Source organism: Falco cherrug, chromosome 10 (assembly GCF_023634085.1).
Source record: "Falco cherrug isolate bFalChe1 chromosome 10, bFalChe1.pri, whole genome shotgun sequence".
NCBI lineage: Eukaryota > Metazoa > Chordata > Aves > Falconiformes > Falconidae > Falco > Falco cherrug.
In genome coordinates, this window is record NC_073706.1 from 22,022,082 (window position 1) to 22,049,655 (window position 27,574).

Genomic DNA, 27,574 nt, shown 5'->3' on the forward strand with positions numbered 1-27,574 from the left:
AGGCAGCTAATCGAGCCAGTGCTGCTGGTTAAGCAGAGAGAGTTACAACAGCATTAGCAAATGCTGTGAATGTGAAAACCTCCCCATGGGGCAAAGAATCGGAAACACCTATGAGTAGTAGGTCTTGCAGCTATGTGATAAAGAACCTGCAGTGAAGAAGTATGTGGACATTTGAGTGGGACATCACCTCTTCAATTTATAGCGCTCTGTTTTATTTACATCTTTGTAGTGTCCCCATGTGATGGTAGGGGCGGGTGGGTGATCTAAGAGACTGTTATCTCCTCCTCTTCTTCTTCCCCTTCATCATCCTCTTCCTCTGAGTCTGAGAAGTCTGAAGGTTTGCTGGGGCTGCTAGAATGGGATGGAGACATCTGGGAGTCCAGTCTGTCCCTCAAGTGTAGATGTTCTGGGGACTGGTGGTAGGTTAAGGGATGCCGGGGGCTGGGTGGGCACTCAGGGGGGACCTCCTCCTCCTCCTCCTCCTCCTCTCCTGAACATTTCTTGCCTACGTCACTGAGGTCTGGGTGAGGGTTAAACTTGGTGGGTAGGGTCTGTTCTCTGCAGCCACCAGAAGAGAGGAGCTCTCTTTCTTTGGAGTTCCTCCACTTCATCCTCCTGTTCTGGAACCAGATCTTCACCTGTGGGGTGAAGCAACATAGAAATGAAATGGTTCAGTGAAACAGGGAGCAGGGATGGCCTTTGGATTGCACCCTCAAAACCATGCTCATGCCTGTTCCAAAGCCAGCAGGAACCGCAGACTCTGACCTTCGGGGACCCTAGGAGAGGGGTCAGGGAGGCAATAAGGTCGTGATCTGTCCTGTCCTGCTCACCCAGCTGGGAACTGTGCTGCTCTCTTGGCTCTGATGCTCGCAGCCTTGTAACTTGCGTTGGGCTTCCTCCTGGCTGTGAGCAGTTCTCCTTGCTCCTGCCTCCTCCCCTTCTCTCCAGCTGCCTCTTGGGTGGGTGGCCCAGCTCCCCATACCCTCTCTGCCCTCCTCACCCAGTGCCCCCCTCACCTGTGAGTCCTTGAGGCCCAGTTTGGCCGCCAACTTCTTCCTATCGGGCTTGCTGATGTACTTCTGCTTCTGGAACATCTTCTCCAGCGCCTTGCGCTGCACGTCAGAGAAGACGGCCCGACGCAGCATGCCACGGCGGGGCTTGCCGCGGGCGGCCAGTGGCCAGGAGAAGGTGCCAGGGATGGGGACCACGGTGGAGGTGGCTGTGGGGGACACACGGTGCTGAGCAGAGAGGGACTGGCCCCTACCACCCCCTCCCTGCCCTTCGAGTGGGCACCCACCAACCTGGGGCCGCGCAAAGGAGCTTTAGGCTGGAGTGCCCCCCTTTGAGCCAGCGATCTCTGGGATTAGATCTATGAACTCAAACGTGTAAAATGGATCAATAGTGGCCGGTTTTGTTGGGAGATTCAAAGGTCTCTGGCCTGAAAAGGGAAAGCGAGGCGTACTGACTAAGATAAAGGTATAATAAAAAAGCTTTTCCTCCAGCTCAGAAGCATTTGATTTTTTTTTCCAGGCGCTTTTATAGTTTCAGACTCTTTATTATGCTGGAGATGAAAATGAGGACTTTTCTGATTCTGAACAAAACAGCTCCTCTTCAGATGCAGTTCTGATCAATCAGTATTCATCTTTTTATATTAATCTCTTCTCTCCTCCCTCCAAAGTTGGAGAATTCAATCCAAAGACATGAAAAGTAACAGCTAATTAGCACATTGCCTGGTTCCCAATGACATTGGTATGATAAAAAGGGCAGAGTTTCGCCTTAAAAAAAAAAAAAAAAAAAAAAAAAGGTGGGGGGGGGAACCTCCCCAAGAGAGACAGAGATGCTAATGAAGCGTGAATGGTAATTGTGTAGTAATGAACTAACAGAAAAAGACTGAGGACAAGCAGCTAACGCCATATATTATTGGAACAAAAGAGATTTACACTTTCAAACTAAACACAACGGCATGCCAGGCTCCTCGGGAGAATACTGATGGCACAATCGTCTCTTTCCCCAAATCATTTTCATTAAATGGACATGAAAAGCTATTTATAAAGCTCAAGTTGTTTTTGTTAGGCTATTCACATGCTGGAGAAAGGAAGCAAATTCCATTATCCGGAGGATGAATGGAAGAGCTTGGGTTATTTTTTTTTCCTCTCTCCCTTCCCCTGTTTTCTTTTTAAATTAATAGCTTGTTTGTGTAATTAGATTTTTTTTTTAATTGTTCTCTCGGCATCCTAATACTTCAGCGCTGTAAGAACCGTACCCCGCAGCCTGCTTTCTGGCTGAGACCACGTCGTTTGAGTCCCACTGACGGTCTAAACGAGAAGGGGTGAGGTGGGAGACCCGGGGTGAAGGAGGGGTGGGCTAGTACGGGGGAGGGGGACGGGACACACGAAGCCGCGCCCGCGGGACCCTCCACCCGCCTGTAAACGCCAGCACCGGGTGGGATACGGACACAGACGGGACGCGGAGCAGCCGTGCCGGGCAGCCTGCGCGGAGCGTGTCCGCGCTGCGCGGGAGTTGCGCGGGCGGGAGCTGACCGCTCCCCGCGTGGTGCTGAAAGCGGCGGGGAGGGGCGGGGGGGGAACCCGCCTGGCCCCGGGACCGTGACAATCCCGGCTAATTTGCCGATCGGCGGGGGGAGCGAGCAGGGAGTGTCAGGCGGTCGCTGCCTGTGCTAAATCGGGCAGCAAATTGGCGCGACTGATGCGTGCCTGTTGTACTCCCCCCAACCTCTGAACTACAGCCTAACCCCGGGGGGGGGGGGGGGGGGGGGGGGGGGGCGGTGCGCTGGGAGATACCGCCGGGCTGTGCCTGGGGAGGGGTCCGCCCGCCGGGAGAGGGGCTTTGGGAGACCTACCTGGGAAATAGGAAGATCTGATAAAGGGCTGGAAGGATCCTTCAAAGTACGGGAAGGAGAAAGTCTTTGGAGGGACGCTCTGGAGCAGCGCAGGGGAGGTTTCTAGTAAATAAATGCAATGAAAGTAAGCAGAGGGTTACTGCGGGTTGGGCTCGACCGACGGCACGGCTGGGGCTGTCGTGTGGTTGGGGGACCGGCACGGTAGTACTACCCCCTCCCCCACCAAAAAAATCAAAAAGCTCCGGAGTGATCTCGGGCAGCGGCGCTGCTGCTGCGACGGCTTTGGCGGCAGAGCGGCACCCGGGGGACCCCCCGTCTGCGGGACACCCCGTCTGCGGGACCCCCGCCCTCCCGCCCCGCGGCAGCCTGCCGGCGCCCCCCCGCCTGTAGATCGGAGCGATGCCGGCGGGTCCTGCAGCCCGGTGCTGGGGGCTCCCTCCCCTCCCTCCCCCGTGTCCCCCCCGCCCCGCTCCTGCGGGCAGGGGGCTCCGGGAGCCGCTTACCGGCGCGGGGGGCGGAGGAGAGGATGGCGTTGACGCCGAACTTGAGGAAAGTGGAGTCGCCGCTGGAAGCCTGGGGCGAACAGATCCTGCGGGAGCCGGCGGTGGAGCTGGGCAGCTCGGGGGTCCCCGCGTCCGTCCTGGCCGCCGAGGTCGGGGGGGACATGCTAGGCGGGGGGGCAGTCCTGGGCAGGTAACCGGTGGGTCTGCTGATCCGGATCAAATCTTCCACCAGGAAGCTGGAATGGCTGGAAAAAGCCGACTGCAGCGACTGAGGCAAGGTGAGGGTGGGAGTGGGGCGCAGCAGGCTGGGGTAGACGGCCGGCGGCGCGATGAGGCTGGGGAACATCATGGCAGGGGCCGTCCGGGCCGGGCTGGGGCCGCCGCCGTGTTTGTTTGTTTGTTGGCTTTTGTTTTCTGCTTTGCAAACCTCGCTCGGTAAAGATCCGGCCAGGCAGCCTGGCGGGGTTCTCTCTGCCCCTTCCTCCTGGACCGAGGGTTTTATAGTGGTCAGCCCCGCTGAGGCTCTTTCAAAAGTGACAGCCCCAACAATGGGGTTCAACAAAGTTCTCCACTTGAGCTTCATTCAGGGCCAGCTCCCGGCTCCTCCATTGGTCCCGGGCTGCAATTTATGATTGGATTAGACTTCATAAGCAACCGGGGCACAATGGCCCCGCCACAAAGAAAGTGTAGTCATCAATTTTGCATATTGACCGCCTCTTTGGAATACAGCGCTCCAAAGGCTCCCAGCAGGGTTTTGTTCAGAGGCAACACACACAGGCTAATTAAATGCCTATTTAAAAGTTTCGAATGAATCTTGCCTCGTAGAAAGGGAATTATTTAAAGAAAGCACTAAATTTATTTGCCGCTCCCCTGCTGAGTTTAGGAAACAAATCAATAAATATTCATATAAACTGATCTGCGGGCCCGCAGAAAAGCACGGGTTTTCTGGAATGGAAAATACAAATTAGAGAACGTGGAACTAAGCTCCGTTGGGGAGTGTGTGTGTGTGTAATGTTGGGAGAGCGGACCCCATCGTGGTTTGAGCGTGTTCTGCCCCCTGCTATTAGCCTGCAGCAGAATTGGTGCTTGTCGTTGGGGTTATTTTTCTATCTGTGCGTCAAAGGTCCGGCAGAAAGGGAATTGGCGGTGTTAACCTCTGCTCCCGGGGTCCGAGCTGGTGCCAGTCTCGTGTACGCGTGCTCGGGCGAGAGGCTGGGGATTTTTTCGAAGGAAATTCCGGACCGAGGTGTGAGCCCCGGCGCAGCCGGTGGGAGCTCCGCTCCCAGGAAGGCGCAACACTGGCCGCAGGGAAGATGCCAACAGCTTTGCGGGACCCGAGCATCCCGCTCAGGTTCTCGGTCTCTCGGTCCTTTCAAGATCATCTACGTTAAAAATAGTGGAAATCGCTACCCGCCCCGACCGTGAAAATGAGGTCAATGTGGTAGCGTTCGGACCTAAGGTGGCCCGGGCTAGTCCCGGGTTTATCAGCACGGGTGGCTCGGAGCCTGCCCGCCGCAGCCGCCCGCTCCCTGCGTGCCTGCGCAGCGGGTGCGGGGGTGCGGAGCCCTGGCTCCCCTAGCTTCGGTCCCAGGGGCAAGCGTCATCGTCTAACGGGAAAGTACAACCGGGGATTTTTCTGGCAAAGATGTTTTGTTTGTGGTGGTGAAGATGGAAATTGGCGGCAAGTGCGGTTAATTTCCTTTGGAGCTGGGTGATGAAAGGGACTATTGAGAGTGGGTTTACCTGATTTCTCTGTTACAGACTGTAACAGATGTGTTAAATGTCCTATGTTTTAAAAGCACCCTATTCAGCCCTTTGGTGTGGCTGAACCTTTGCAAGCAGAAGTGTGCAGCTCAACCATGCAGCCTTTATCCTATTAACCATGAACTAACTGTCACCTTCAGCTGTTTTCCCTTTTTACTTTTTAACACAAAGCTTTCTCAAAAATCTTATTAACCAGCTTTATTTCTCTCGATGGTTTTTGTCCGGACGTTTTGTGTTGATTATCTCCATGTCGATGCTTTAACCATTCAATAAAAGTGCATCTGCGATTTATATCACATTAGGGAAGAAAGAAAGTCTGTTAAACCTCTCCCTTGGTTCAAATCAAAAAGTTATTTATTAGAGAGGACGGAATCAGCCCTCCAAATTGTATGATCCTGACAAGCTTTCCCGGCGCTGTACGCCGGCCCCCAGCAGATGAGCATCTGCAGAAGGCTGGCTTGGAAGATCCGCTGTCTGAAAGTATCACTTTGAAATCAAACCTGGCTGGAGTGTCCCCCCTCCTCTCCCCTCCCCAGTTTTGTTAATCTGGGTGTTTAGCAGGTACAGAAGGAAGGGGAGGCAGGCGCGGGCAGAGCCCGAGGGGCTGGGGGTGTTGCCGGGCACTGCGGTCCTGCCCCCTGCCCACACCGCTGGTGCACTACGGCGGGGGTCGAGGGCTGGGGAGGTGTGTGTGTGTGTGTGTGTGAGAATCGGGGGGCTGTCCCGTCCTGCTCCCGGTTTAGCTTTCCTCCCGCCCGGAGCGCTGCAGGCTCCGCTGAAGCTCGTTTGTACACATGGCTGCGCGCAAGGTGTTACTTGGCAGGCGAGCGGGACGGGAGCGAATGGATAAGGCAAACGGGGTTTTCCCAATAAAATAACTGACTGGCACCCCCTGCGCCCCCCCACCCCCCCATATCCCCTCCCCTCCTGCAGCCGCGCTCCTGCGCTGACACACCACCACCCCCGGCATTTCCCAGCGCAGCCCCGCCCGGGCTGCTCCCGCACCGCTGCGGTTTGTACAGTCATTGTACGTTCCCTTTGAGATGATTTACTCCTTTCTTTACATATACATCGGGGGCATTTTGCCTGACTATAGACCAACTGCTGCTAATTTCTCTGGGTTTAAAAAAGAGGGGCTGACATTTTCTGGAAGGTTGGGTCAAACGCATGCTGGGGCACACGTGGACCCAGTTCCTTGTGATGGGGCTGAGCACACTCGTAAAGAATTCCTTAAGCACCAAGGCAAAAGAGACTAGACATCTATTGAAAGGGAAGATAGACCATAAGAAACCAAGAAATCAGACGAAAGGATCTTATTTTAAGTGATCTCCTTTGGAAGTTTCTTTTCAAAGGCAGTGATCATTTAAGAGAAAGGGAATTCTAATGTCTCGGGATAAAACCTGTGACTAATGCCGTTTGACCCATGCTCACGCCGTTTTGTGCTTCCTGCCATTCATTTTAATGTCGTTATCTTCAAATTTATTTCTTAAAAGTCACTCACTTTCTTTGTCGCTAAAAACAAAAAAAAAGGAGGGGGGGCAACCCAAAATCCAAGCCCCAAACTGCCGGGAGCAGGGGGAGGGGGAGGGGGGATAGGGCTTGGAGCCTGCGTGTGTCCCGGTCCGGGGCTGTAATCCGCATGAAATCGGGAGAGCCCGCACTGCCAGTGCGGAGAGCAGAGGGCTCGCCGGGGCCGGGCCAGCCGCTGCCCGGAGGTGCGGAGCCGCCCCGCTCCGCACCCCCGCCCCGCAGGACGGACGTCTCAATCATCGCCGGGACACCCACACCCCCCGAGGGACACCCACACCCCCCGAGGGACACCCCCCGGGCCGCCCCCCGCTTCCCGCAGCCAGGTGAAAGCCGAACTTCCCCCGCCCGCCCCTCCCCCCCTTCCCGCCCCTCCCCCCCTTCCCGCCCCGCTCCATCCCCATCCTCAAGCTGGGAAGGGTTCTGGGCTCTGGGGGCTGCGGGGATCGGGGCTGGTGGTGCTCTCCGCTCCCGGGGAGGGGGCGGCGGGAGGGATGCTCCGGTCCCGGCGCATCCCGTCTCCCTAACGCTGCCGGGGGACCGCGCCGGGAGCCTGGACGGAGGCGGCGGGGGCGAGGCGATATTAAGACACCTCAGGCTTCACCTTTAGAATTGAGGCACAAGGAACAGTAACTGCTGGTTCGTTCAAAGCTCTTCTAGATCTCCCCCCCCCCCCCCCCACCCCCCCCCCCTTCCTTTTCTTGAAAATCCTTCTATTGTGCCAATCAAGCAGATGGTTTGCAGGAAATATAGCTTGGCCCCAGTGACCGAAACTAATTTTAACTAGCTTTCCAAGCCTGGCACGTTTGTTTTGCTCTTAGAAAATAGCTAAAAAAACAGCTGGCAAGGGTGAATTAAACCCATTAAAGACACATTTATAAGAAATTATATTCACATAGGTTGCTTGAAACCCCCCTAAGAGGGGAGAGATGAGCGTATTGAAATGAAAATGTCCCTGAACACACTACCCTCCTTAACATCGCCTGAGAGTCTCAAAACATTTTACTAAATAGATTAACTTGACTATTGTTTCGCATCACATTTATCAGCTTCATTAAGTGAATAGCTGAACAAATATATTACGCATGCATGAAAAGCTCTTTTGGGGGCTGCCTTATTGTGTCCTCAGCCCTGACAGGTGGTTAACTGTGTTTCTCTCTCCTCTCCCCCCCTCTCTCTCTCTGCGCAAAGAAAGAGGGATCTCGGACAGAGCGCGCAGCCCAGACTTGGCAAAGGGACCTAGAGGGGAGAGTTACTTTCTTTTCCCTCGCCATTCATGCTGGCCAGCCTAGAGCGCACACAGCCTGAAATGCAACCAGATGATCTGATCATGTCAAAAGTAATTAACTTTAGTTTAGTCTCTGTGTCTTGCTCGCGCTTTACTAACTCCTTCCAAGCCTGTTCAATTTGCATCCTTTCTTCCAAATTTGATTATTTTTGTCCACTTTGTCCTTTTATCCTTGCCCAGCCTCCACCTTTGTCTTAAAAAAAAAATAATCTGGGGACGATCAGTCCCTCTGCTTTCTTCTCCACTGATCTGTCTAATAAACAACCAACCACACAACCTCCCTACAAACAAGTCTTTTCACGAGCTAAGATTTGCATGGTTTGGAGAGCTAGGATTTGCAAAATGCAATGTGGTGTTTTATTTGTTGCCTTAATTTCACGATTCTTTAGCACAGTGGAAACTAGCTGGGCATTGGGCAGTGGCTGCTTGGATTCTCAGATGCTGGAGGCCAAGGTCCTGCTTGTTTCAGTCGTGGTCTCTGCCCCAAGAGTTTCCAAGTTGGACAGCGCAGATGAAGTGGATGAGAGAGCATGATACTTTGATGTTTATTTCCTTCAATACATATTTCTCTCATCTTACTTTAGTAGGTAAGAGGAATTGAAAATCCTTTTGTCTTTTAAACCAGGTCTTAAATCTACCCCTGCCACCACAACAGAAACCACAGAGGCGATCCTTTGCTTGTGGTGGTGGCAAATTTCTCTTCTTACTGGTTCACAGAAGTCTCCAGGCAGTGGGCGATTTTAAGCACTGGGAGCTGAGGATCCAATTACTGTTGCACTTCTGAAGCCCCAGTTCTCTTCCCCATTCTCTAGGCTATGTCAGGAAGGACAACCTTCCTTGGAGGAAAGGCCTCTGTCTCGGTAAGTTAACAGGAGCATGAATTTGTCCTGGGGCAGATGTCAGCGAACCTGACAGTTTCCTGTCACCTTAGCAGAGGGTCCTCGAGCCCACGCGCTCTGTCGGTGCTTGTTGCAAGAGCGGGCGCAGCCGTTTACAAGCTGCTTTCCATCCCTCTGCCCGCTGAGGCAGGGCGTAGGGACCTCTGTCTCTCAGAGAGAGCAGAATTAGTATTTAATTACCCTGTAGGATTAAACTGGTACCTTCTCCTGTTTCTGAACCTTTTTTTAAAAGGGCCTGACCGTTAGCCCTCAATCCCTCAACTTTTACCGTGCCAACTGACTGATAATGCACTTCCTTGGGGGTTAAGCCTCTCTGGAAAGTTTTAAGAGAGAGGCTCGGAACAGAGATGCTGATGAGAGCCTGAGTACTTGGAGATGCTTTGCCCAGTGGAAAGTCTTCCCTAACGTACGTGCTGGTAGCCGGAAGGATGCTGATGTGCCGAGAGGCTCGCTTTGCTCCTTCTAGGTGAAAATACCTTCAGGTGCTGTGATCTGGTGGGAGAAATGGCTGTTGTGGAGGCAGCAGAGAGGGTTTAATGAATTGCTCACCTGCGCTGTGGTGTATCACCCTGTCTGGAAAGTCACGCTGTTCCTCCTGGTGCAAATGCTCTGGCCATGCGCATTATCAACTGCTTGGCACAAGCTAATTGTTGCAAGAACATTCCTGATTTGAGGGGGTGGAGGTACCTTCTTCAAAACTCAGTGTTTTTCTCTGAGTCCTATGTGAAAGTGCTGGAAGTTTTTTTGACAGGGATTAACCTATACATCTTCTTGGTGGGACCAAAAGCCATGTGATAAGGAAGGAAGAGAAATGTAAATACTCTGTAACAGTTACTTAGCAAGAAAAAAAGTGCAGCATTTCTTGCTGGGATACTGCAATGCTCTGAAAACTGAAATGGGGGAGTAAAAAAAAATATTTGTGAGGGCTGGGGTTTTTTTGATGATTGAATTCCCTGGGTATTTAGTGATCTCATCTTAGAAGCGTTACATTGGTGACCTTGTCTGTTGAGGCAGTGGATTCATGGTTAAATGGTTCCATTCCAGACCGTGCCCTGACTATCACTATGTTCACACCTGTGGGTTGCTGGCAAGCTGTATTGCGTCCTTAGAGCAAGAGGCTGTATGTGTGAGCCTCCCTGGAGAAGGTGCAATGTTTGCTGTTTCCATAAATACAAAGCTATTCTTGCAGATGTTGATATGGAGTATGTTTGATTTCTGGAGCTCTGATGGAAGAAGAGGACTTCCAAACCTTGTCCCTCAGGGTTTACCTTTGTAGAGCTACTGAGAAAGGAGTTAGCAAGCACTGGTCTGTGTGCTCCACTCCCGGGTACTTTATGTAAACTGGAAAGTCAGAGGAAAGAAGGTAGCTGTATATCTGTTGTCCCTTGGTGATGCTTTTTATCAAGTGGGGTGCTTCAGGTAAAGAAAACCACGGAGAGTGGATTAATGATGCCTGAGGAATGAATACTTTGTAGTCAGGCATCATGGACATCTCTTCAGGATTCTCAGATGTAGGTCCCTGATTGCAGGGTGATTGGCTCCCTGCAGAGCCGATAGACTTTACGCTGGGTGTCCACTTGTGAGAAAGAGCTGTTCTCTTTAGAAAACTTTTGGCTCGTTGTGGAAACTAGAACAGGACCCCCCTTCTTCTAGGTTTAACTTGGCAAGCAGTGCAGCCTCATGGATGTTCAGAGATGAAGGGCTCTTCCCTTTTTATCACTGGGAAAAGCTGATGAGGTCCTGATTTTCCTTGCAATTGTAATATTTTCTTGAAATAGGAAAGACCAGAACCTTTCTCATGGGAGCTTCCCCAACCTGTAGAAAGTACGTTCCTTCTCAGAAAATTGTGTTTCTTTCTGACAAACAGCAAAAAATGCCTTGGTTCCCACCAGCCATGAGATCGGAGAGATGCATGGTGGGACGTGTTGCCCATTTATGCCTTCAGCTTTCTGAAAGCAAATGGAAATCTCTAGGACTAAGGAGAGTGCAAGCATTTAAAGAAAGTTGTAGAAAAGCTTTTCCCTATGCCTTTGGTCTGAGAATGTTGCTACTTCTGTCAGGGCTGAAGTCAGGGGCAAAACTCATGCTAATTTCAATGCGGTGGGGTTAAGCCCTAGAAGAATTTGAATGTACTTGTCTCTTTTCAGTACTTTGTCAGGGGTGTTTTGATACCGCAGGGGGAAATATCAAAGACAACTGAAGTTGGGAATTAGACAGCCAGGATGTTTGAATGGGATCTTCATAGTCTGAAACAGGTTTTCTCAGGTTTCTTTTCATGCCTGTGGAAATGAAAACTACTTAATGGAAATCATGTTTTAGTGGTTGCATTCACAGTGTTGACATTTCACATCATGATGCTTTATCTTTTTTTTTCCCCTTCTGTGTTTTTAATTTCCGTTAAAAGTGTAGAAGGGTGGAGACCATCCAATCTTGTTTCTCTAGAAAGGTCTTGAGGGGCATTGGATGGGATTTAGCAGACTTAAAAATTGACTTGAGGAAACCAGGTAAAGTCAGGTTGTCCTGGCACAGGACATGGCTTTTTTGGAGGAACCATGCTCTGGCTGCTGCTCATCAGACCCAGAAAGGTCAGGAGACAGGAGGTTAACGTAGCTTTAAGATATATTGGCATGCTCCAGATTGATGCATGTCCTGAGATAAGGGGTAGTTCTCTAGCATTTTTTAAATAGTTCTGCTTTAAGTCTTAAATGGAAATTTATTCCCTCACCTATTAACCTTCCTGGGGCTGTCAGTGCCAAGGGCTTCTCCCTGCTGCTGGGCTTAGAGCAGAAGCAGGAAGGGGTAGGACAGCTACTGAAACACAGGAAAGTTCTCATTCACCATGGTCTGTGACAGCTGTGTGTACAGCAAGAGTCTCCAGATTTGTGAGAGGAAGGATGGAGGATGTTCTCTGGTGTTCTTGTGCTATTTCCAGTGTCCTTTAGCCAAAAAGAAGGGGGTTTTGATCTCAGTTCTGGTGCTCCAGCCCTAATATTTAAAAGGCTGTTTTGAGAAGGATGAAATACCCATGGGATTTATGAGGTGTACTGATCTGAGCAGAAGGAGCCTGTAATTTGATATCTTTCTTTGGAAAAATTGATTCATACAAGGGACTGACTCTGGACTGGGCTGAGATCAAAATTCCAAACTGGGATATTTGCATCTGGGCAGATGGCACAGAACTGTGAATAAGACTTACTCTTTCCAAGAAAAATATATGGCCTTTGTATGAAAGCTTAGGAAGAATATTGTCTTGGCTTATTTCCCATTTACCATCACGTGTTATCACAAGCCCTTCCCTCGCAGGAGCAGGTAGGGATGATGGGCTCCAACACACCGCAGGTCCTTCTCACCCCACTTTTAGTGTCTCTGAGGAGTCTGTATGCTTCAGACTGGCTCTTTACTTTGGGAAATGGGCTCCAGTACACAGCTAGGTTGTCAGGCCACATGGAAAAATCCACAAAGACAGATAACTAAAGTCATCTTCCAGGGGTGGGGACTTCTTAGCTTTCATGCCAGGGATCCGGGATGTTTCCTGGAGCCAGGGCCATGTGGCCAAAGAGGACTGTCCTCCTCCTCCTTCCCCAGCCTGTTCGCTGTGAAGGATGTCCTTAAGACAAAAAATACATCTTGAACTCTCTAGCTTAGATGTGGTTTAAGTGGTGCTCTCCTGAAGAGCTGCCGTTAAATCATAGGGTTTGTTTTATGGCATATTTTCAAATAAAGCTTTGTTTAAGCAAGACAGCCAAGTAATTACTTCCAACATTTTAAGAAAGTGCACTTTGTTTTCTTTTCCTCTTCATTTAAATTCTAGAGTGCGCAGGACTCCCATTTTTAAGTAGATTTTAACCATGGCTAGAGAAGCTTAGTTATCAGTTATGCACTATAAACAATATGTGGGGAGGGGGAAGATGTTTCGATCAGAGCTATTCAGCCCTTGCTTGCTAATCTAATTACAAAGTGTAGGTTTCCTGACACAGAGCTGCTTGCATAGAAAGGGCTTTTCTCACACCTGGTGGATTGTTTAGCCAAGCTTTTTCAATGCTTACAGTTTTAAAGAAAAAAAACACTTTAAAAAAACCCCACAAGTTCCTCTGCAGGGCAATAGAAAGAATTTAGTGGTTGTCAACATGAGTTTAGTATAAGGGTGCTGCGTAAAATGTGGGTTCACTTTACATTGACCTTTGGACATAGTAGCCCAAAACATTGTTTTACTTGTTGGTGTGTTTTGGTGTTTTTTTTAAGGGTTAAAGAGAGTATGAAAGATAACAGATGTCGGTGGCTGTATTAAATTAAGTGTGTGCATGCATGTGTATGTATCTGTGTAGGGACAGACATGATGCGCCCGTATTTTTGGGTGTTTATTGTTCGTGCCTCAAGTGCTCCACAGCTCTGAAAGGGCAGCTTTGAGTCGCAGTCCCAGCAAAACCGTATTTTTGTGTTGTTTAGTGCCCCGATTCCTACAAACAAAATAGAGTACCTTGTTGAATAAGGGCCATTGAGCAGGGATGATGGGTTAAGAGTGGGGGTCTGAGGTGGCGGCGTGGGTGCTTGTTTATCAGGGAGGAGTTGTCAGTTGTTGGCTGCGCGGGTGAAAGGAGGGACGCTAGAGGCTGATGGCTGGGAGAGCATTGATGTGAGGTAACGGGGTAATCGGATTGAAAGTTAGCCATGGTATTTATGTCAGTTCACATTTCGTCAAATGAATAATATGAGGTTGCTACCTAGCCCAGGCCTTGGCCCGGGGGTTGGGTTATAAAGAATCTAAGGCCTCATTTGATTCAAATATAAATTAATTCTCACTGGAGCGTTGGCTGATTAATCTATTTGCATAATAGTAGAAAAACTGCAGTGTGGTTACTTTTGCGGGGATTTGGACAAGAAAAGCTTTAAATTCATTTGAAAGAATATTGTGTGAGAAGTCAGGGAAGCAAAAGCACTTCTATAGGGCTCCTGAAGCCATTTCTTTTTCCCCCAACCCTGATGGGCAAAACCGAAGACTGAACTTGTTCACATGGAAGTCTGACACCCTCCATAATTTTCTTTCAGTTCTAATGTCTAGTTGCACTTAGATTTTTGTGTTTGATGTAAATAGCATCACTTTCAGTAGTCAGAATGATGGCATCCTTTACCATTTTTGGTATCTAACAAAAATAAAGCCAAAATAAAAAAGTCATGCTGTGTAGGTGGGGTAAATGTTGAGCAGCACTGAAGCTATGTGGGGAGATAAAGAACTAGGGGTCCCAAACTGGCTGGGAATGTAAAGGCTAATGGTGTGTAAGCCTGGTTATCATTTGCTAGAAGGGAGTGAAAGATCACAGTTCTGCTGGCCACACGCATCTCAACAGCGCAACCAGGGAAAGAGAGCGAGCGGGTCTCGGTGCTGTCACCGAGCAGAGGCTCGAAGAGACGAAGGGCGTCCCCCTGCCCCCCGCAACAAGTCTTTCCAGTGTTTCACTTGTGGAGGTGACACCTGAAGCACGCCCTTATAGAGGGCAGCACACGAGGGGGTGTGCACCCATACGCACACAGTCATGCAAACCTCTTATTCTATCACATCCCATTTTTACTTAAATTTTCAGGTGAAATACTGTGCATCTCTATTGCCTATAGAAAATGTTATGTAGGGTTTGGTTTTGTTTTGGTTTTTGTTTGTTTGTTTGTTTGTTTGTTTCCTCGTTATCCACATGACTGTAGTATTTGGCTGTTTGGCAAAGGATTTTATGTTTGTGCACAGATATTGGGGCTGTTTCGTGACTCATATTTGGGTCCATTGAGTGAATAGAACTGTGTAAAAATTCACAAAATGCAGCAGCAAGGAGTTTAAAGAAATAATCCAAATCCTCATTGAGGTCTATAGACATTTAGCCAGTGAGAAAAAAAACATGCTCTGATTAAGCAAAACGCAAAGCTCCCAGCAAAGATGATAGGATGCAGTTAGAGTGGATCCACGTGCACATGTCTAGTGACACCCTCCAGGTCCATATTCTCTAGATCTCAGGAAAGTTGGGTGGTTACGTGGACTCACTTGAGTTTTAAAGTGTCCCCTAAGATTAAAGATGTCAGGACTTTGTAGTGAACATGTCTCTGCTGCAGACCACCAAAGTTTTCACTTTCTTCACGTTCAGAAAGTTGATAGTGAAGGACTTCAAGCACAGACAGTGGCAGCAGATGTGCCACCTGCCCGCTTCAGCTAAGGGCTGAGAAAGCTTGCAGGGCTGTTCCCAGTGAAACCTTTGAATCCAGGTACTTGGGAAGAGTCAAATTGGTGTTGCGGATTATAGTTAGGCTAAAGCAAATGACACTGTAAAAATTGCTCATGTTCTAGGTAGGAATATTGTAATTTGTGGCTCACCTGTGAGTACGTTCATGCACAGAAGGTGGGGGTTTGTAGGGGTGTTGTCAGGTGCACATGAACTTGAGTATTTGTGGGTGTCCCAGGCACGCACATTTCGGGTCAGATATTGTGCTGAGGCTTCCTTACAGCACCAGTGGCATTGTACCGCCTTACTTGCTGGACCTGTTGCTGGAGAAGGTCTGGTTCCTCCTGCCTCACCCCCTTGTTGCTGCTGGCTGTGTAAGCCCATGGGTCCTGTGTCAGCCCTGGAGCCTGACCCTGTGCCAGCCTGTCCCGGTGTCCTGGCCGAAAGTTAAGCGGGGAAACCAACCCAGGTGGTTTTCAGGTGTAGCCTAGTGCAGGGTGCCAGGGGTTGGCTAAAGCCCATGCGGTGGAGAGGGGACTGCAGGGCCACCAGTGGTGGCGGGGATGTGGCAGCTTCACCAACTTGTGCTGTGTGCAAGGCATGACGTGAGCTCAGGTTGGAATGTGTAACTTCCTATTTATTTATTAAATTCTTTGCTTGCTGTTTCTAACTTTTGAGTTGTGTGTTGCCTTTTTTCTTTTTTTTTTTTTTCTCTTTCCTTAGATTAGCCCACCAATACTGTGCATCAAGCATAATTATTATTTTGACCTGGCTTTCACCCTGTTGATTGCTTTTCAGAGCAATTTGGGAAGGATGTGCTGTTCCTTAGTTGAATGCTGTGGTTTTTTCTGAGCTGGGAATTAGGCAAAACATCTTGACAAACTGCCACTGAAAAAGGAAAGACGGTGGTCAAAACGTCTTATTTATGTAAAAAAACCACCCCTGCTGTAGTGTCTGTAGGTTCACTGTGGCAAGATCAGTGTCTGAAAGCACAAAACAAATTGATCCTAGCCATGGTCATAAAGCAGCTACACTGCAGTATTTTTGTGGTTAATTCTTGTGGAAGGGGAATGTCTGGGATCTGCAGAAGGTTGGGCCATACAAGCAAATGACATGCCTGATTAACAGAACGTTGTTACGAGATAATAGTGACTCTGCTGTCTTGCTCTGGTATTTATGAAGAATAAACAAGACCAAGAAAAAGCCAAGACATCTGCTTTCTGAACAGAAGCCCTCAGTCTGTTGACAACCTTCTAGTCCAATTACTCCATGTCTTTTACACCCAATGATTGATGTAGGTCTGATCGTTTAATCTGGGGGAAATTGAAGGCAAATGAAATGGAGCCTCTGTGCTTGTCGGACTGACCTGGGTAATATACCCATTTGAATTAGATGCTGAGTACTTAAGAGAAATACAGGACTTGTATGTACCTTGATGCAGAGTAGGGAAGAGGTGCCTGACACACAGAAGACAGTATAAGGCACCAAGGCTCCTGGGTTCTTTTCATGGTCCTATCTGCAAAGCAAAATGGTTTAAGTTGATTAACTCCACTGAGCCTCTCTTATTCCTTCCAGCATGTTTGGCTACGCTGTTCATAGCACTTAATTCAAGAAGGGTTTTTGACACTTAAGACATGGATTTACTTCGTTTTCCTGTACTTTGCCAGAAATATACATTAAATTACTTATGCTTACCTCTTAAAGGAAAGCTTTATCTTTGAATATTTCTCATTTCTCCATTGTACCTTTGGTACTTGCTATATAATTTTTGCAGTTTAGATATTATTGATTTGTGCTTCCAGTAACTCACAGTGCATTAAAAGAGAGTAGCAGAAAAGAAAAAAGGCATCTCTTTCTTCCGTGCCCTGCTGTGATGTCAAATTTGCGAAATAATATTCCATTTGACAACAATAAGGACAAAAAAAAAGCTGTTGGGTAGACACTGCTGATTTGTCAAAGTTGTTTTGCGCATTTACAATAAACCTATCTGTCCAGGTTGCACAAATGAAGCTAAAAATGATGCTTAGAGGGGGCTGTCAGACCAAGAGGCTGAGCTCTGTCTGGCAGCCTGCGGCTGCTGGAAGGTGCAGTTTCTCTCCTGTCTGTTTTGACCACGAGTCCATGGTTTCACTTGTGGCACTTCTGGCACTCCTTTGACCTCTTTGTGAACAGGTTTCAGTGGGAAGTTCACCAAGGGGGAAAAAAAAAAAAAAAGTAATTTTTCGAACTGGGGTTTATTGTTGAATGAAAGGAATTAGTAGGGACTTGTATATTAGGGACTTACATACTAGGGACGTATATATATATTTAATTACTTTCAGTTACGGTGCCAGAGAGAAGCACATCAGGAAATGAAAAGAAAGAATCCTTCTCCAAAGTTAGAATGGGCTGAGTCTGACCTTCTCCAACCAGATGTATCAGTCAGAAATATTTGGTCCAGGGTAAGTTTGAAAGCAGTGAGCTTTGCCTGCTTTCTTTCTGGTTTTTTCCTTTCTTTATTCACTTTATGCCTTTCTATCCCAGACCAAGAGGCTAAGGTGAGCGTAACAAATCCAGAGCGAAGAGCCAGGTGGACATTTCTGGACTAGAAACCATAAGTACAGACTGCATAGAAATCCTATTTGTATGCTGTGCGAGCTGTTTGATCACATTTGCCTTCGGTAAAGGCTTAGGCTGGTTAAGCAGGCAGGTCAGCTTAGGAAACTGCAGAAGGAAAAGTAGGTCTTTGCTTCTTTCTGGAGCTTTTTGAATATAGAAACACCGTTACAAGCTGTCTCATCACCAGTGACAAAGCCAAGCTTGTAGCCAGGCTTCCTCGCTGGTCTCTGTCCACCCGCACTTTTATGTTTCACATTGTTTGTTGGTCGGGGTTGAACAAACCTGTGTTTGACATTTCTAGCACAGCTCATTACTGGTAAAAAGGAAACAAGGAGCTTTTCGTGTCTGCTGGGTAAGTCAGATATATGACACGGAGAGAAATGATCTTCCTCTCAGAGCTGTAGAAAGTTGAACGGCAGAAGTAAATAACCAACAATGGGATATGCTCAACAATATTTATGTCAGCCTTGTGTTCTCAGATACACTTGGATGGCGGTGAATCGTCAGTTACTATATCAATCTGCCAAGTATGAATAGCTCTCAAAGAGCTTGAGCATTCTCAGGTTAAGGCATCTGTAAAGCTGATAGAGATCATGCATGATATTGATATGACCTCATTCTGAGGGCATATAAATTATACCATTCCTAAGTGAGGGCATTGGCTCGCTCAGCAGTGTTCACATGGAAACATGAGACATTTTGCAAATAGGCAGATACCCTGGTACTCGCCTGTCAGCTCAGGCATGGTTCAGTCAGTCGTTATCTATCACTTCTATACTGCGCTCATCACCATGGCTGACACGGAGAGCTTCAGAGCTTGCACTAAACTGTCCTTATTTGACAGAGGATCTTTTTGGGAGGGAGTGCAATTAGTATCATTCCTGTGGCATGATCTTAGCTAAAATATTGTGCCTGCGCAAAATGGAAAAGTGCCGTTCACTGCTTAAGTATGTAGGAGCCAGAAAAGTGTAAGGGTTGTACTGATCACATCCAGCGAGGAGGTTTTGGCAGTGCTCTTTAAGTTGTGGCTAAATGGGGGTCTAAAGTCCTAGCCATAGACTGCAGATCATTTACTTAGTTACAAATAATTAGTTGAGCTCTAGGTGGATTCTAGGTTTCTCAGTTGAACCACACAGTTTTAAGATGTGATACTAATACTTCCCACATTTCTCGTAGGCTTCTGGGGCAGGTTGACAGCTAGTCCATGATACTAATTTCAGAATCTTGGGTAGCTTTGATCAAGCCAAAGGTGCTCTTGATTCTCTGTCCGCCTTCAGTCAAATAGCCACAGCTGATCAAACTCGCTTCTGAGAGAAGATCAGGTAGTAGTTCAAGAAGCAGTCTGCAAACCTTTCTCTTTGGTGAACAGGACCTTGTTTCAGTTGGTTTTCAGTGTTCTTGCTGACAAAAAGATGATCTTCCATGCTGAGTATCGTGTGGGTGTCTTCCATGCCATGCTTCCTGACAAGCACCGTGCTTGTGCTGCTAGCGCATTCTGTGTTACTGTCCCAGTAAATGTGTACTGGTGATTATTTTAATCTGTTTTCAAGGAAATGCTATGGGTGCAGCTCTCAGTTGGCACCTTTGTAGCGCATCAGAGCTTTGCACTGGTGCAGTTGAACAGGTACTTTGTTTTTTTCCAGGAGTCTTCATGCTCACAGGTATGAAGATAGATGATAGGCATGAAGATAAATGCATAAAGTAACCCTGTGGTATGCTCGTGGCTTGCGAGCTGGATGGGCTCCAGCAGTAGGAAGCTCCAGGGTGATGTATTTGGGGAAAGAGGTCTGCAGCTCCTGTCTCTGAGGCCCTGCTCCCCATTTTTCTGTTGCATAGTGGAGCCACGCTGTTCTCCGTATGCAGAAGAATGTGCGTACCCTCTTGTGCTACCAGAAATTCACACAGATACCTGCATTTGCTGCTTCATGGCATCGTCTCCTCAGGACTCTGTGACCTCTCAGCTGACTTCTAGACACAAACTTCTGAAACTTCTGGGTTTGACGCCACATCCCCTGTAGACAGATGCTCAAAAGCTTTAGAAAAAAGAACTTACAGGAGTGACATTTAGGATATTACTGCCGAATCTAATCTTCATATCCTGTTAGTTGACTAATTCCAGTTTTCTGTGGGCCAAAACTAATTGGGCAAGATCTGTAATAAAATTTTATGGTGGTGTGACTTTCACTGAGATCTAAATCATCTATTGAAATCTGGTAAAAGTGTTCCTGTAGAGATACACTGTGAGATTTTTTTTTTTCCCTAGCAGGATGAAAGGTCTGTTTTTAGTGTAAAAGATCTGTTAAAATCCTACCATAGGGCCAGGCGAGATGTTGTAATTTTAGCTCTCACAGCTGCTTTGCTAGGGCATATCTCAGCTAATCCAGCTTTGCTGAAATGGTATCTTTCCTCCTAGGATATTCATGACCTGTATGGAGGTTTTGAGTTAGCTGTAGTAACCAGTGACCCATTACAACTGTGTTTACATCAAAACTCCCAGATCCATTAATCAGCAACTTCATTGTCAAACCAAGACCTCAAAACTCCTTGTGATTAACCACTGGCCTCAGAGGGTACTTTTTATATTCAGGTTAATGAATCTGTGTTACACAATTAGAGACTTGCTGATAAAGGACAGCAAATGCAAACTAACAGGATCACAACACACAGCTCAGCCTGGGAGTACTTTTATCAGCTATTAAAGGTAATTGTTGATTCTTAATGGTGTCTGATAAATTCAGGATCTAGAAAGGACATAGGATGGAATGAGAAGTTTAAATTGCATCTCCAAACTGACCAGAAAAACTTTCTGTTTGGTTCTTACAGAGTTATAGAAGCTATGAAGAAAGAGAAAGCAAAAGAGGTTTTCTCCCTCTGTGTTGCTCTTTGACACACACAGGCTCAAGCCATGCCACCATACTTGGAGTATTGTCTCCACCACCTCTGTTAGCCACCAGTGTGGACCATCAAGGCAGATGTGGTGCATACACTCCTTCTGCACCCTCAGTGCTCCTGCCTTAATATTGCAGTCTCCTCTGCTGTGCAAAGAGCACGTCAGAGGCCACGCTGTAGGCTGTACGGCACTCAGCTGTGGGCTTTATATGCTGTTAAAATACTCACATTTTGGCCGTGATTGACAAGGACACTGTAAGAAAACATGCCGTAGAAAGATAGGTGAGACAACAATCTTGACCAAGTAAAAACGATCAAACAAAATGACCAAGGATCCCATTCAGTAGTGTGCATAAACCAGTTTTAACTCATTCCATGCAGCTGTTCCTCCAATGAACAAAGTTCTCAGAGAGTGTTGCACTAAAATTAATTGTTGTGACATCTAATCGTAGGACTTAAGTGCATGGGGCCAGGTCCTGTATTGACTTCTACCACATCAAGTCTCACTCATTAGCGCTGCCAGTCACAGGACAAATTTAAAACCAGTTGTTTTGATCCGGTTGCAAGGTACTGAACCAGTAACTGGCTCAGGCAAAGGCAAGGATGGCTCGGAGTCCATAGGAATAACAGTGGGAGGAAGGAACACGCGTCTTTAACTCAAGCCTGGAGAGTAGTTTCTTTCCTTATACACTGAAGACTGTAGTATTTGCCAGAATCCACTTATCTCCCTGGCTTAAAATCCTTCTGATTTGTCTGTCTAGTACAGTTCATTGCCAAGCACAAAGAAATTGATTTGCAGTTCCTGTGGCCCCATAGCTATTCCTTTAACATTTGTGGGGAGTCCAGGCTCCCATGTGCAATTAACTCATCTTTCAAAAAATCCCCTGACTGCCATTTGCTACATACAGCACCTGACACAGTGAACCATTATCTAATTGAGGCCTCCAGACTCCTCTTTCTTTCCTTCCCCCCCCATTTGTCTGTGCAATGGGAGTGAAAGGAGTTTTTTAACTCCTCTGATTTCTGTGCTCTGGTGTTTACTGAACGTTTGACAGTTTGGCAGTGATATTGCTGACTCCCATCCAGTGCTAGCTGGCCACGGCTGCGTAGTTTTCTAAATCAGCTAAAAGCAACTGCCTTTGGTTACCCTTAGTTTCAGGTTTGCATAGTAAAATACTTTGTTACTATGGCAAATGACATGACAAAATTGTTATCTGTAGTAATTAATTTTCATATTATTAAAAAGGATATTTTATTATTATTATATATATCATTATTTCATTATATGTTAATATTATTAAAGGAAAAGAAAGGCAAAAAAAGACTTTGCTATCATATAGGCCATCACAGCAACTCCTGTTGACCGATTTTTGTAGTACAATTATTTTGCACTCATTGTATCTAGTATAAAGCACGTTGCCTTGGCCATCAGTAGAAAATGGCTGCAACCTGATAGACACTTGCATTAAATGATCCTGTCTTACTGGATTCACTACAGTGTGATTATAGCTGTGCTAGTTCAGTGTCTTAATGCAGTCGGAATCTCTCAAGCTAAATAAAAGAATGAAAATCCTCCACAGTGTTTATTTTCCCTTTACCCTGGTGATGATAATCTTTACTTTTGCATTTTCCCCCCCAAAAATTATACTTTATTACTAATAATGTAGTAAAAGCAATTAATTGATCTTAGAGATTGGCTTGCCAGAAATGAATGACATTTTTTTTATCCCATTATTATATGATCCTGTTCACTGAAGCAAACTTTAAAATCAAAACTTCCTAGTGAAAGGTGGCCGATGTAATACTGGGAGGTGTGGGGGGGTACTTGGTGTATATCTGTGATAAATAAAGTGTGATGATAAAATGCAATTGAAAATCTAATGGCTCTGCACCAACAGCAAATAAAGCAGAAAGGAGACAAGATGATGGGTGAAGCTGGGAAGGGGTTTAGTTAATTTTTTTTTATACTTCCCCCCCCCCCCCCTTTTTTTTTTTCATAGACTTTAATGTGTAAAGGGCCATACTGCTGCTTTGGAATTTGATCCTGTTCAGTATGGCACAAATCTCAGGGCAAAAAGGTCGTTAACAGCCTGTTAGGACCTTTTGAACTCTGTCTGCTCTGCAAAAACATCCTCTGAAAAGAGGTGAGCCACTGTCCAAGTAGGGCAATACTAAATTAAAACACTCATAAAGTCTGGCTTGGCCAGTGATCGCTCCTCTAGCTGCGGTTTCAGTTACTGCTGGGTGAACAGGAGGTGCCATTCCCGAAGCCTGAGTTGCCCTCTCATATAACAGGAAAAGTCCAAGGACATATTAATTAATTAAACAGAATTTCCTCTTCCCTCCCCGAAGAAGATGGGTGCTTTCCCATCCTTCCAGGGCAAACAACTAATATAATTTAGCTATAAACAGCCAAACAAAAAAGAACAAACTGTGAAGAGAGACAAAACCCTACGACATTTGCTCTCCTTTCTCCACCTCTCATTAATTGCTGGGATCTGTGAGGGGAAGGACTCCAGCCCCGAGCTTTGCACAAAACTCATCCAAGAGTGAAGAGGGCAAGGCGAACACTGAGCCTCTCCAGCTGCCTTGGAGTGAATGGCTTTCTGAGGGGTATGAATGCTCGCTGTCTCTCCCCATACAATGTAGGTGTTGCTGCTCACGAGGAGAAAAAACCAAAACAATAATCACTTGAAGGGGAGGGAAGGCTGTCCTGGGCAGCGGGGGAAGCGCTGGCTCCCCAAAGGGTATAAAATCGTGCCGTCTTGGTTTTGGGAAGAGGGAGCGGGCGCAGAAGGTGAGGCAGGGTGGTGCTCTCTTAGCCTGGGGGCACTGGGAAGAAATGTTCCCCTCTGAGTAAAGGGGGATTAAAAGTGTGTTTTGCAGCGAAATAGCAAAAAAACCCTCCCCAAACCCCAAAAGACAGAGCAGCACACCTGAAGGTGCATACTCTGCTGGGCATGGTTTCACGAGCGCTTTCTTCTGGCTTTCTGAATCTTCCCACACGATTCACGTGTCTGCACGTGGCCTAGCAAGTGGTTCACGAAATCACACCCTTTGCCGTTTTCCTTCATTCATAAAACAGAATATGAAATTAAATTGTTAGTTGTAAGCGACTTCTGCTCACATGGAGAGGAAAGCAGCTGGCACCGTGGGGACAGCAGCCGTTCTGGGCTTTCCAATAGCCTTTGTGGATGTGCACCTGTACGTATGAAAGAGACTTGGAGAGAGGTGGAGACATAGAGGTCGTGGTGTAACGTGGCTTTTCTGTCTTCATCTTCCGGCTTTATCAGACCCGGCCACTTTCTCAACATTTGTTTTGCTCCGCTCATCTTCATTTTTAACGTGGGCTTTTGGAAGAAGAGGCGAGAGGGAGGCAGGCAAGCTGGGCGAGATCAGATGCCTGCACTTTTAACTCTGATCTTGTTCAGTTTGTATTTAGACCCTCTGAAGGCCTTTTGCATGAGTTACTTTTGGTCCGAGCAGACCTTTACTCTTATGTCAGCACAAAGGGGTTAGGTGCAGCGCTTTCTATGGCAAAAAGCCCTCGCTGAGGCTGAGCAAAATCTCAGCTTTTTCAGGAGCACAGCGACACAAAAGATTTAAGGGGGGAAATTGTTAAAAGGGAAGCCCTTTTCTCTTTGGGTTGAATGCAGTGGGGAGATTAAAACTTTCATTTGAGATTTTGCTGTATTCATAGTAGTGAGGCCATGAATAGGTCTAAGTCAGAGCCCACAGTGGTTGTGGTGTGCCCTTTTATTCTCTGGCACATCTTCAGACACAGGTTGTTTTGCACTTGAAAGAGGTGAAAGAGGGGAATGTGGGATTTTGACAGCTGATATTGGCCTCTGAGCTCTTGATGGGGATTTTCTAATTAACCCCAAGGGCCCATCAGGTGGTCAAAATGGAATGATTTCTGTCAGAAAGGGCAAAAAGTTGGGATTTTCTGTTTTTTTTTAATTTCAGACAAATAAACTGGGGATGATTTTAAATGTCATATATATGATGAAACCAACTATGAGGAGGATTTTGGAAATTTTTAGGGCACGAATACCCCTAAAGCTCAAAATTTCTAGAACTTCCTTGGTTGTGAAGATTTCTTGGACTTTCTGTAATAATAATGCTAATTTAAGCAAATGCCTTTTGATCCCAATGTATTTCCTGCCAATCTGTAACAGTGAGACAGCCTGAGGTGGCACACTCACCCTGTCCACTCCAGCTTTGGGAACTGGGGGTGGTGAGTCCAAGGAAACCAGCTACGGGATCCTTATGGCATGTTTGCAGCTGGCAAAGCTGCTTAGGAAACCTGTCCCAACACAGAAAGATTGGACTCAAAGTGCGATGGTTTGTATACCGCATAGAGCTGGCAAAACTTTCTCCTGAAGTTTTAAATGGCAAAACGTGAGCAAACCTGCACATATGCATTTGCACTGTTTTTACAGTATTGAAGGTTGTGCAATACACAAGCACGAGAAGTTTAAAGGCAGCCCCCCTCCTTACCTAGTCTCCTACTACATCCACCATGCAGACAGAAGCTTAAGATGCTAGGGAAAAAAAATCTTGAAAGTTGTGATACCTGTAGAGTAGGGGAAGGGAACAGAAAGGATTTGTTATGGATTTCTTTATGCTAGTGGTGCTGAAAGAAGAATGGCATTAAAGCTTCATAATATGTGACTTTATACAGACATTTATAATGGGCTGGATAGCTAGATCGGGTCTAAGAACTAGTGTAGAAACCTGAGCGACTTGTCCAAGACAACATTAATTTACTTCTTTCTGTTTGGGGTATTTGAGAGTCGTAAAGGAAAAACTGCATAGTGAAGGAAAGGAGCAAAAGGCAGAATGAAAGTGGAGGGTGAAAAGAATCGACTGAATTAATTAATCCAGAGTAATAACAAATCTAGCTAGATCAGGAGATGTCTTTCTCTATTCCTCTGCTTGTCCAAGGCACGCCCTACATTTCTTCTGCACCTCAGAACCAAGGGCAAGAAATGGCAATGGTTTCTCCTTCTAGTCGTGGAAAAGGTCACACGGGACATCAGCTCTCAAACTAGAGGTATGCCTCATCCACCCTTCCTTATCAGCCAAGTCCAAATTTATGATTTGAAACTCAGTTGAAAGTAGCACCCTGGACCACCCTTAGGTTTGTGCCGGGCAGCAACAGATGGGCTGAGGAAGGGAGTAAGATAATGAAGCTGAATAGACATCAATAGTAAATTTATCAGAATGCTGCTAGCAAAGGGTAGTCGTTGAGGGGAGAAAACAGAAAATTTGAGGATTGCAGAACCAGACCAAATGTTTCAAAACAAAACTTAAAACCAAGCAAAACTTGGTTTCGCTCACATTTGGCCACAAGATGTTTGGTACAGGTCCAGAACCATTTTTTTCTGGAATGCACTGAGTGTGTTTTGAGTGAACAGAGCCAAAAGCTGTGGAAACTGAGCTGTTTTGGGTCTTATTTAATGCTGGGAGGCAAATAGAAGTGTATGTTAACTTCCATAAAGTAAAAGATATGCCCTGTCCTCTGCTTTTACAGAACCATAGTTACTCTGCTACGATGGATGGTAATTAAACTTAAAAGCCTGCTAGACAGGGTGAGAAAAATCTAATTTGGCTATTGAGACCCAAGATCAGTTTGTACAACTGTGTAGGGCTAGTACCTAGCAATTAAAATGGATGCTAAATAACTGCAAGAAAATAAGTATGAAATCCAAAGATATACTCGGCGAGCCCTTTGGAGAGTCCAATTCCTCTACAAATGTTACAAAGAGGTAGCCACCCCAGTGGAGATGTCTGGATGTTTGGATAAAACCTGCCTAAATATTATTTAATAGTCTTGAGAATATGAATAAACAGACTTGACTTCGGGCAGGCATTTTATGCTTTACTTAGCCAGGGATTATTTTAAGAAACCTGATGAGGTAGAGTCATTGATCCATCTTCACTGAAGTTAATAGTATTTCTTCTTGCCTAACACATGCTGGAAACGGACTGATTTTTTTTTTCTCTTCCCTCCATTCCCAATCAGCATTGCCATGTGGACGAACAAGACATTCATCTTGCTGACACATCTTGTTTCAGCTGTTGCTGTGACAAATTGTTTTTGCTATAGTTCAGCCGAAGTGCTGGGAGTGCCTACTGTATCCCAGGGGTTGTTCATAATGGGTTTAAAATTGGTTTTTTTTTTTTTGGAGGACAGCTTTAAATCAAAATCAAAGTGAGTATTACAAAGCACTGCCAACCACAGATGACTTTACACAGAGAGAGCTACTGCTAGAGGGACAAAAAAGTGCAGGGTGGTTCTCGGTCCTCATGAATCTGCAAAATCCACCCAGTTTCTCAGTCATGTTATGCACAGTAATTTTTTGCCAGAACGTGTAAGAAAGGAATGTTTCCTCTTGTGGGGAAGGATTTGGTTCCTGAAACAAAATCCCACTTCCACTACCTCTCAATAAAATGCATTGTTTGGGAACTGGCCTATATATACATTAGGAATGCTCCAGTGCTTCCCCACCACTGATGGCTTCAGATTATGAGATTAAATTTCATATGTTTTGGCAGGGGCAGAGAAAATAATTTTACCATGATGGTAACGATGTTATGTGATATTAAAGACATCCCATGATCGCTCTAAACGCACCAATTTTCTTCTCACGCTTAAGAGGAGCGGAAAGGCCATATCTCTAGTTTGAATGATTTATTAGGGGAGGGTTATCATCTTGAACCTACAAGAGCTTGCCAGGGCACTCCATGTTTATGGTTGCTTTCTTGCTACTGGTGACCCTTGTTTCTGCAATGTGCTCCTCCTCCAACTGAATTACCTTGTCACTCTTGGTAGACTTCATTCAGGTTTTAATTAGTAATCCATGAGGAAAAAAAATCCATCGGCTCACAGCATAACAGCACAGCGTCAAAAAGGAAAGCTTGTTTTCTAGGGAGCAGTTGTTACACGTTCTGTTTCACCTCCCAGTGAGTTTGGATAAAGCCATGGACTTGTGATCCTGAACATTGGAATGTGTCATAAACATGAACACGTTTGAATATGG

The 27,574-nt window shown here is 46.6% G+C and overlaps 1 protein-coding gene across 1 annotated transcript; it reads right to left on the reverse strand.

The window, feature by feature from the left end:
* Nucleotides 1-263: 263 nt before the first annotated feature.
* On the reverse strand, nucleotides 264-3,712 carry DBX1 (developing brain homeobox 1). The gene is made up of 4 exons (XM_055721534.1): nucleotides 3,364-3,712; nucleotides 2,861-2,962; nucleotides 1,017-1,219; nucleotides 264-638 (listed from the first exon to the last, which is right to left on the reverse strand). Exons 1-4 carry the CDS (start codon nucleotides 3,710-3,712, stop codon nucleotides 264-266), a joined length of 1,029 nt encoding a protein of 342 aa, XP_055577509.1.
* Between the last annotated feature and the right edge of the window lie 23,862 nt (nucleotides 3,713-27,574).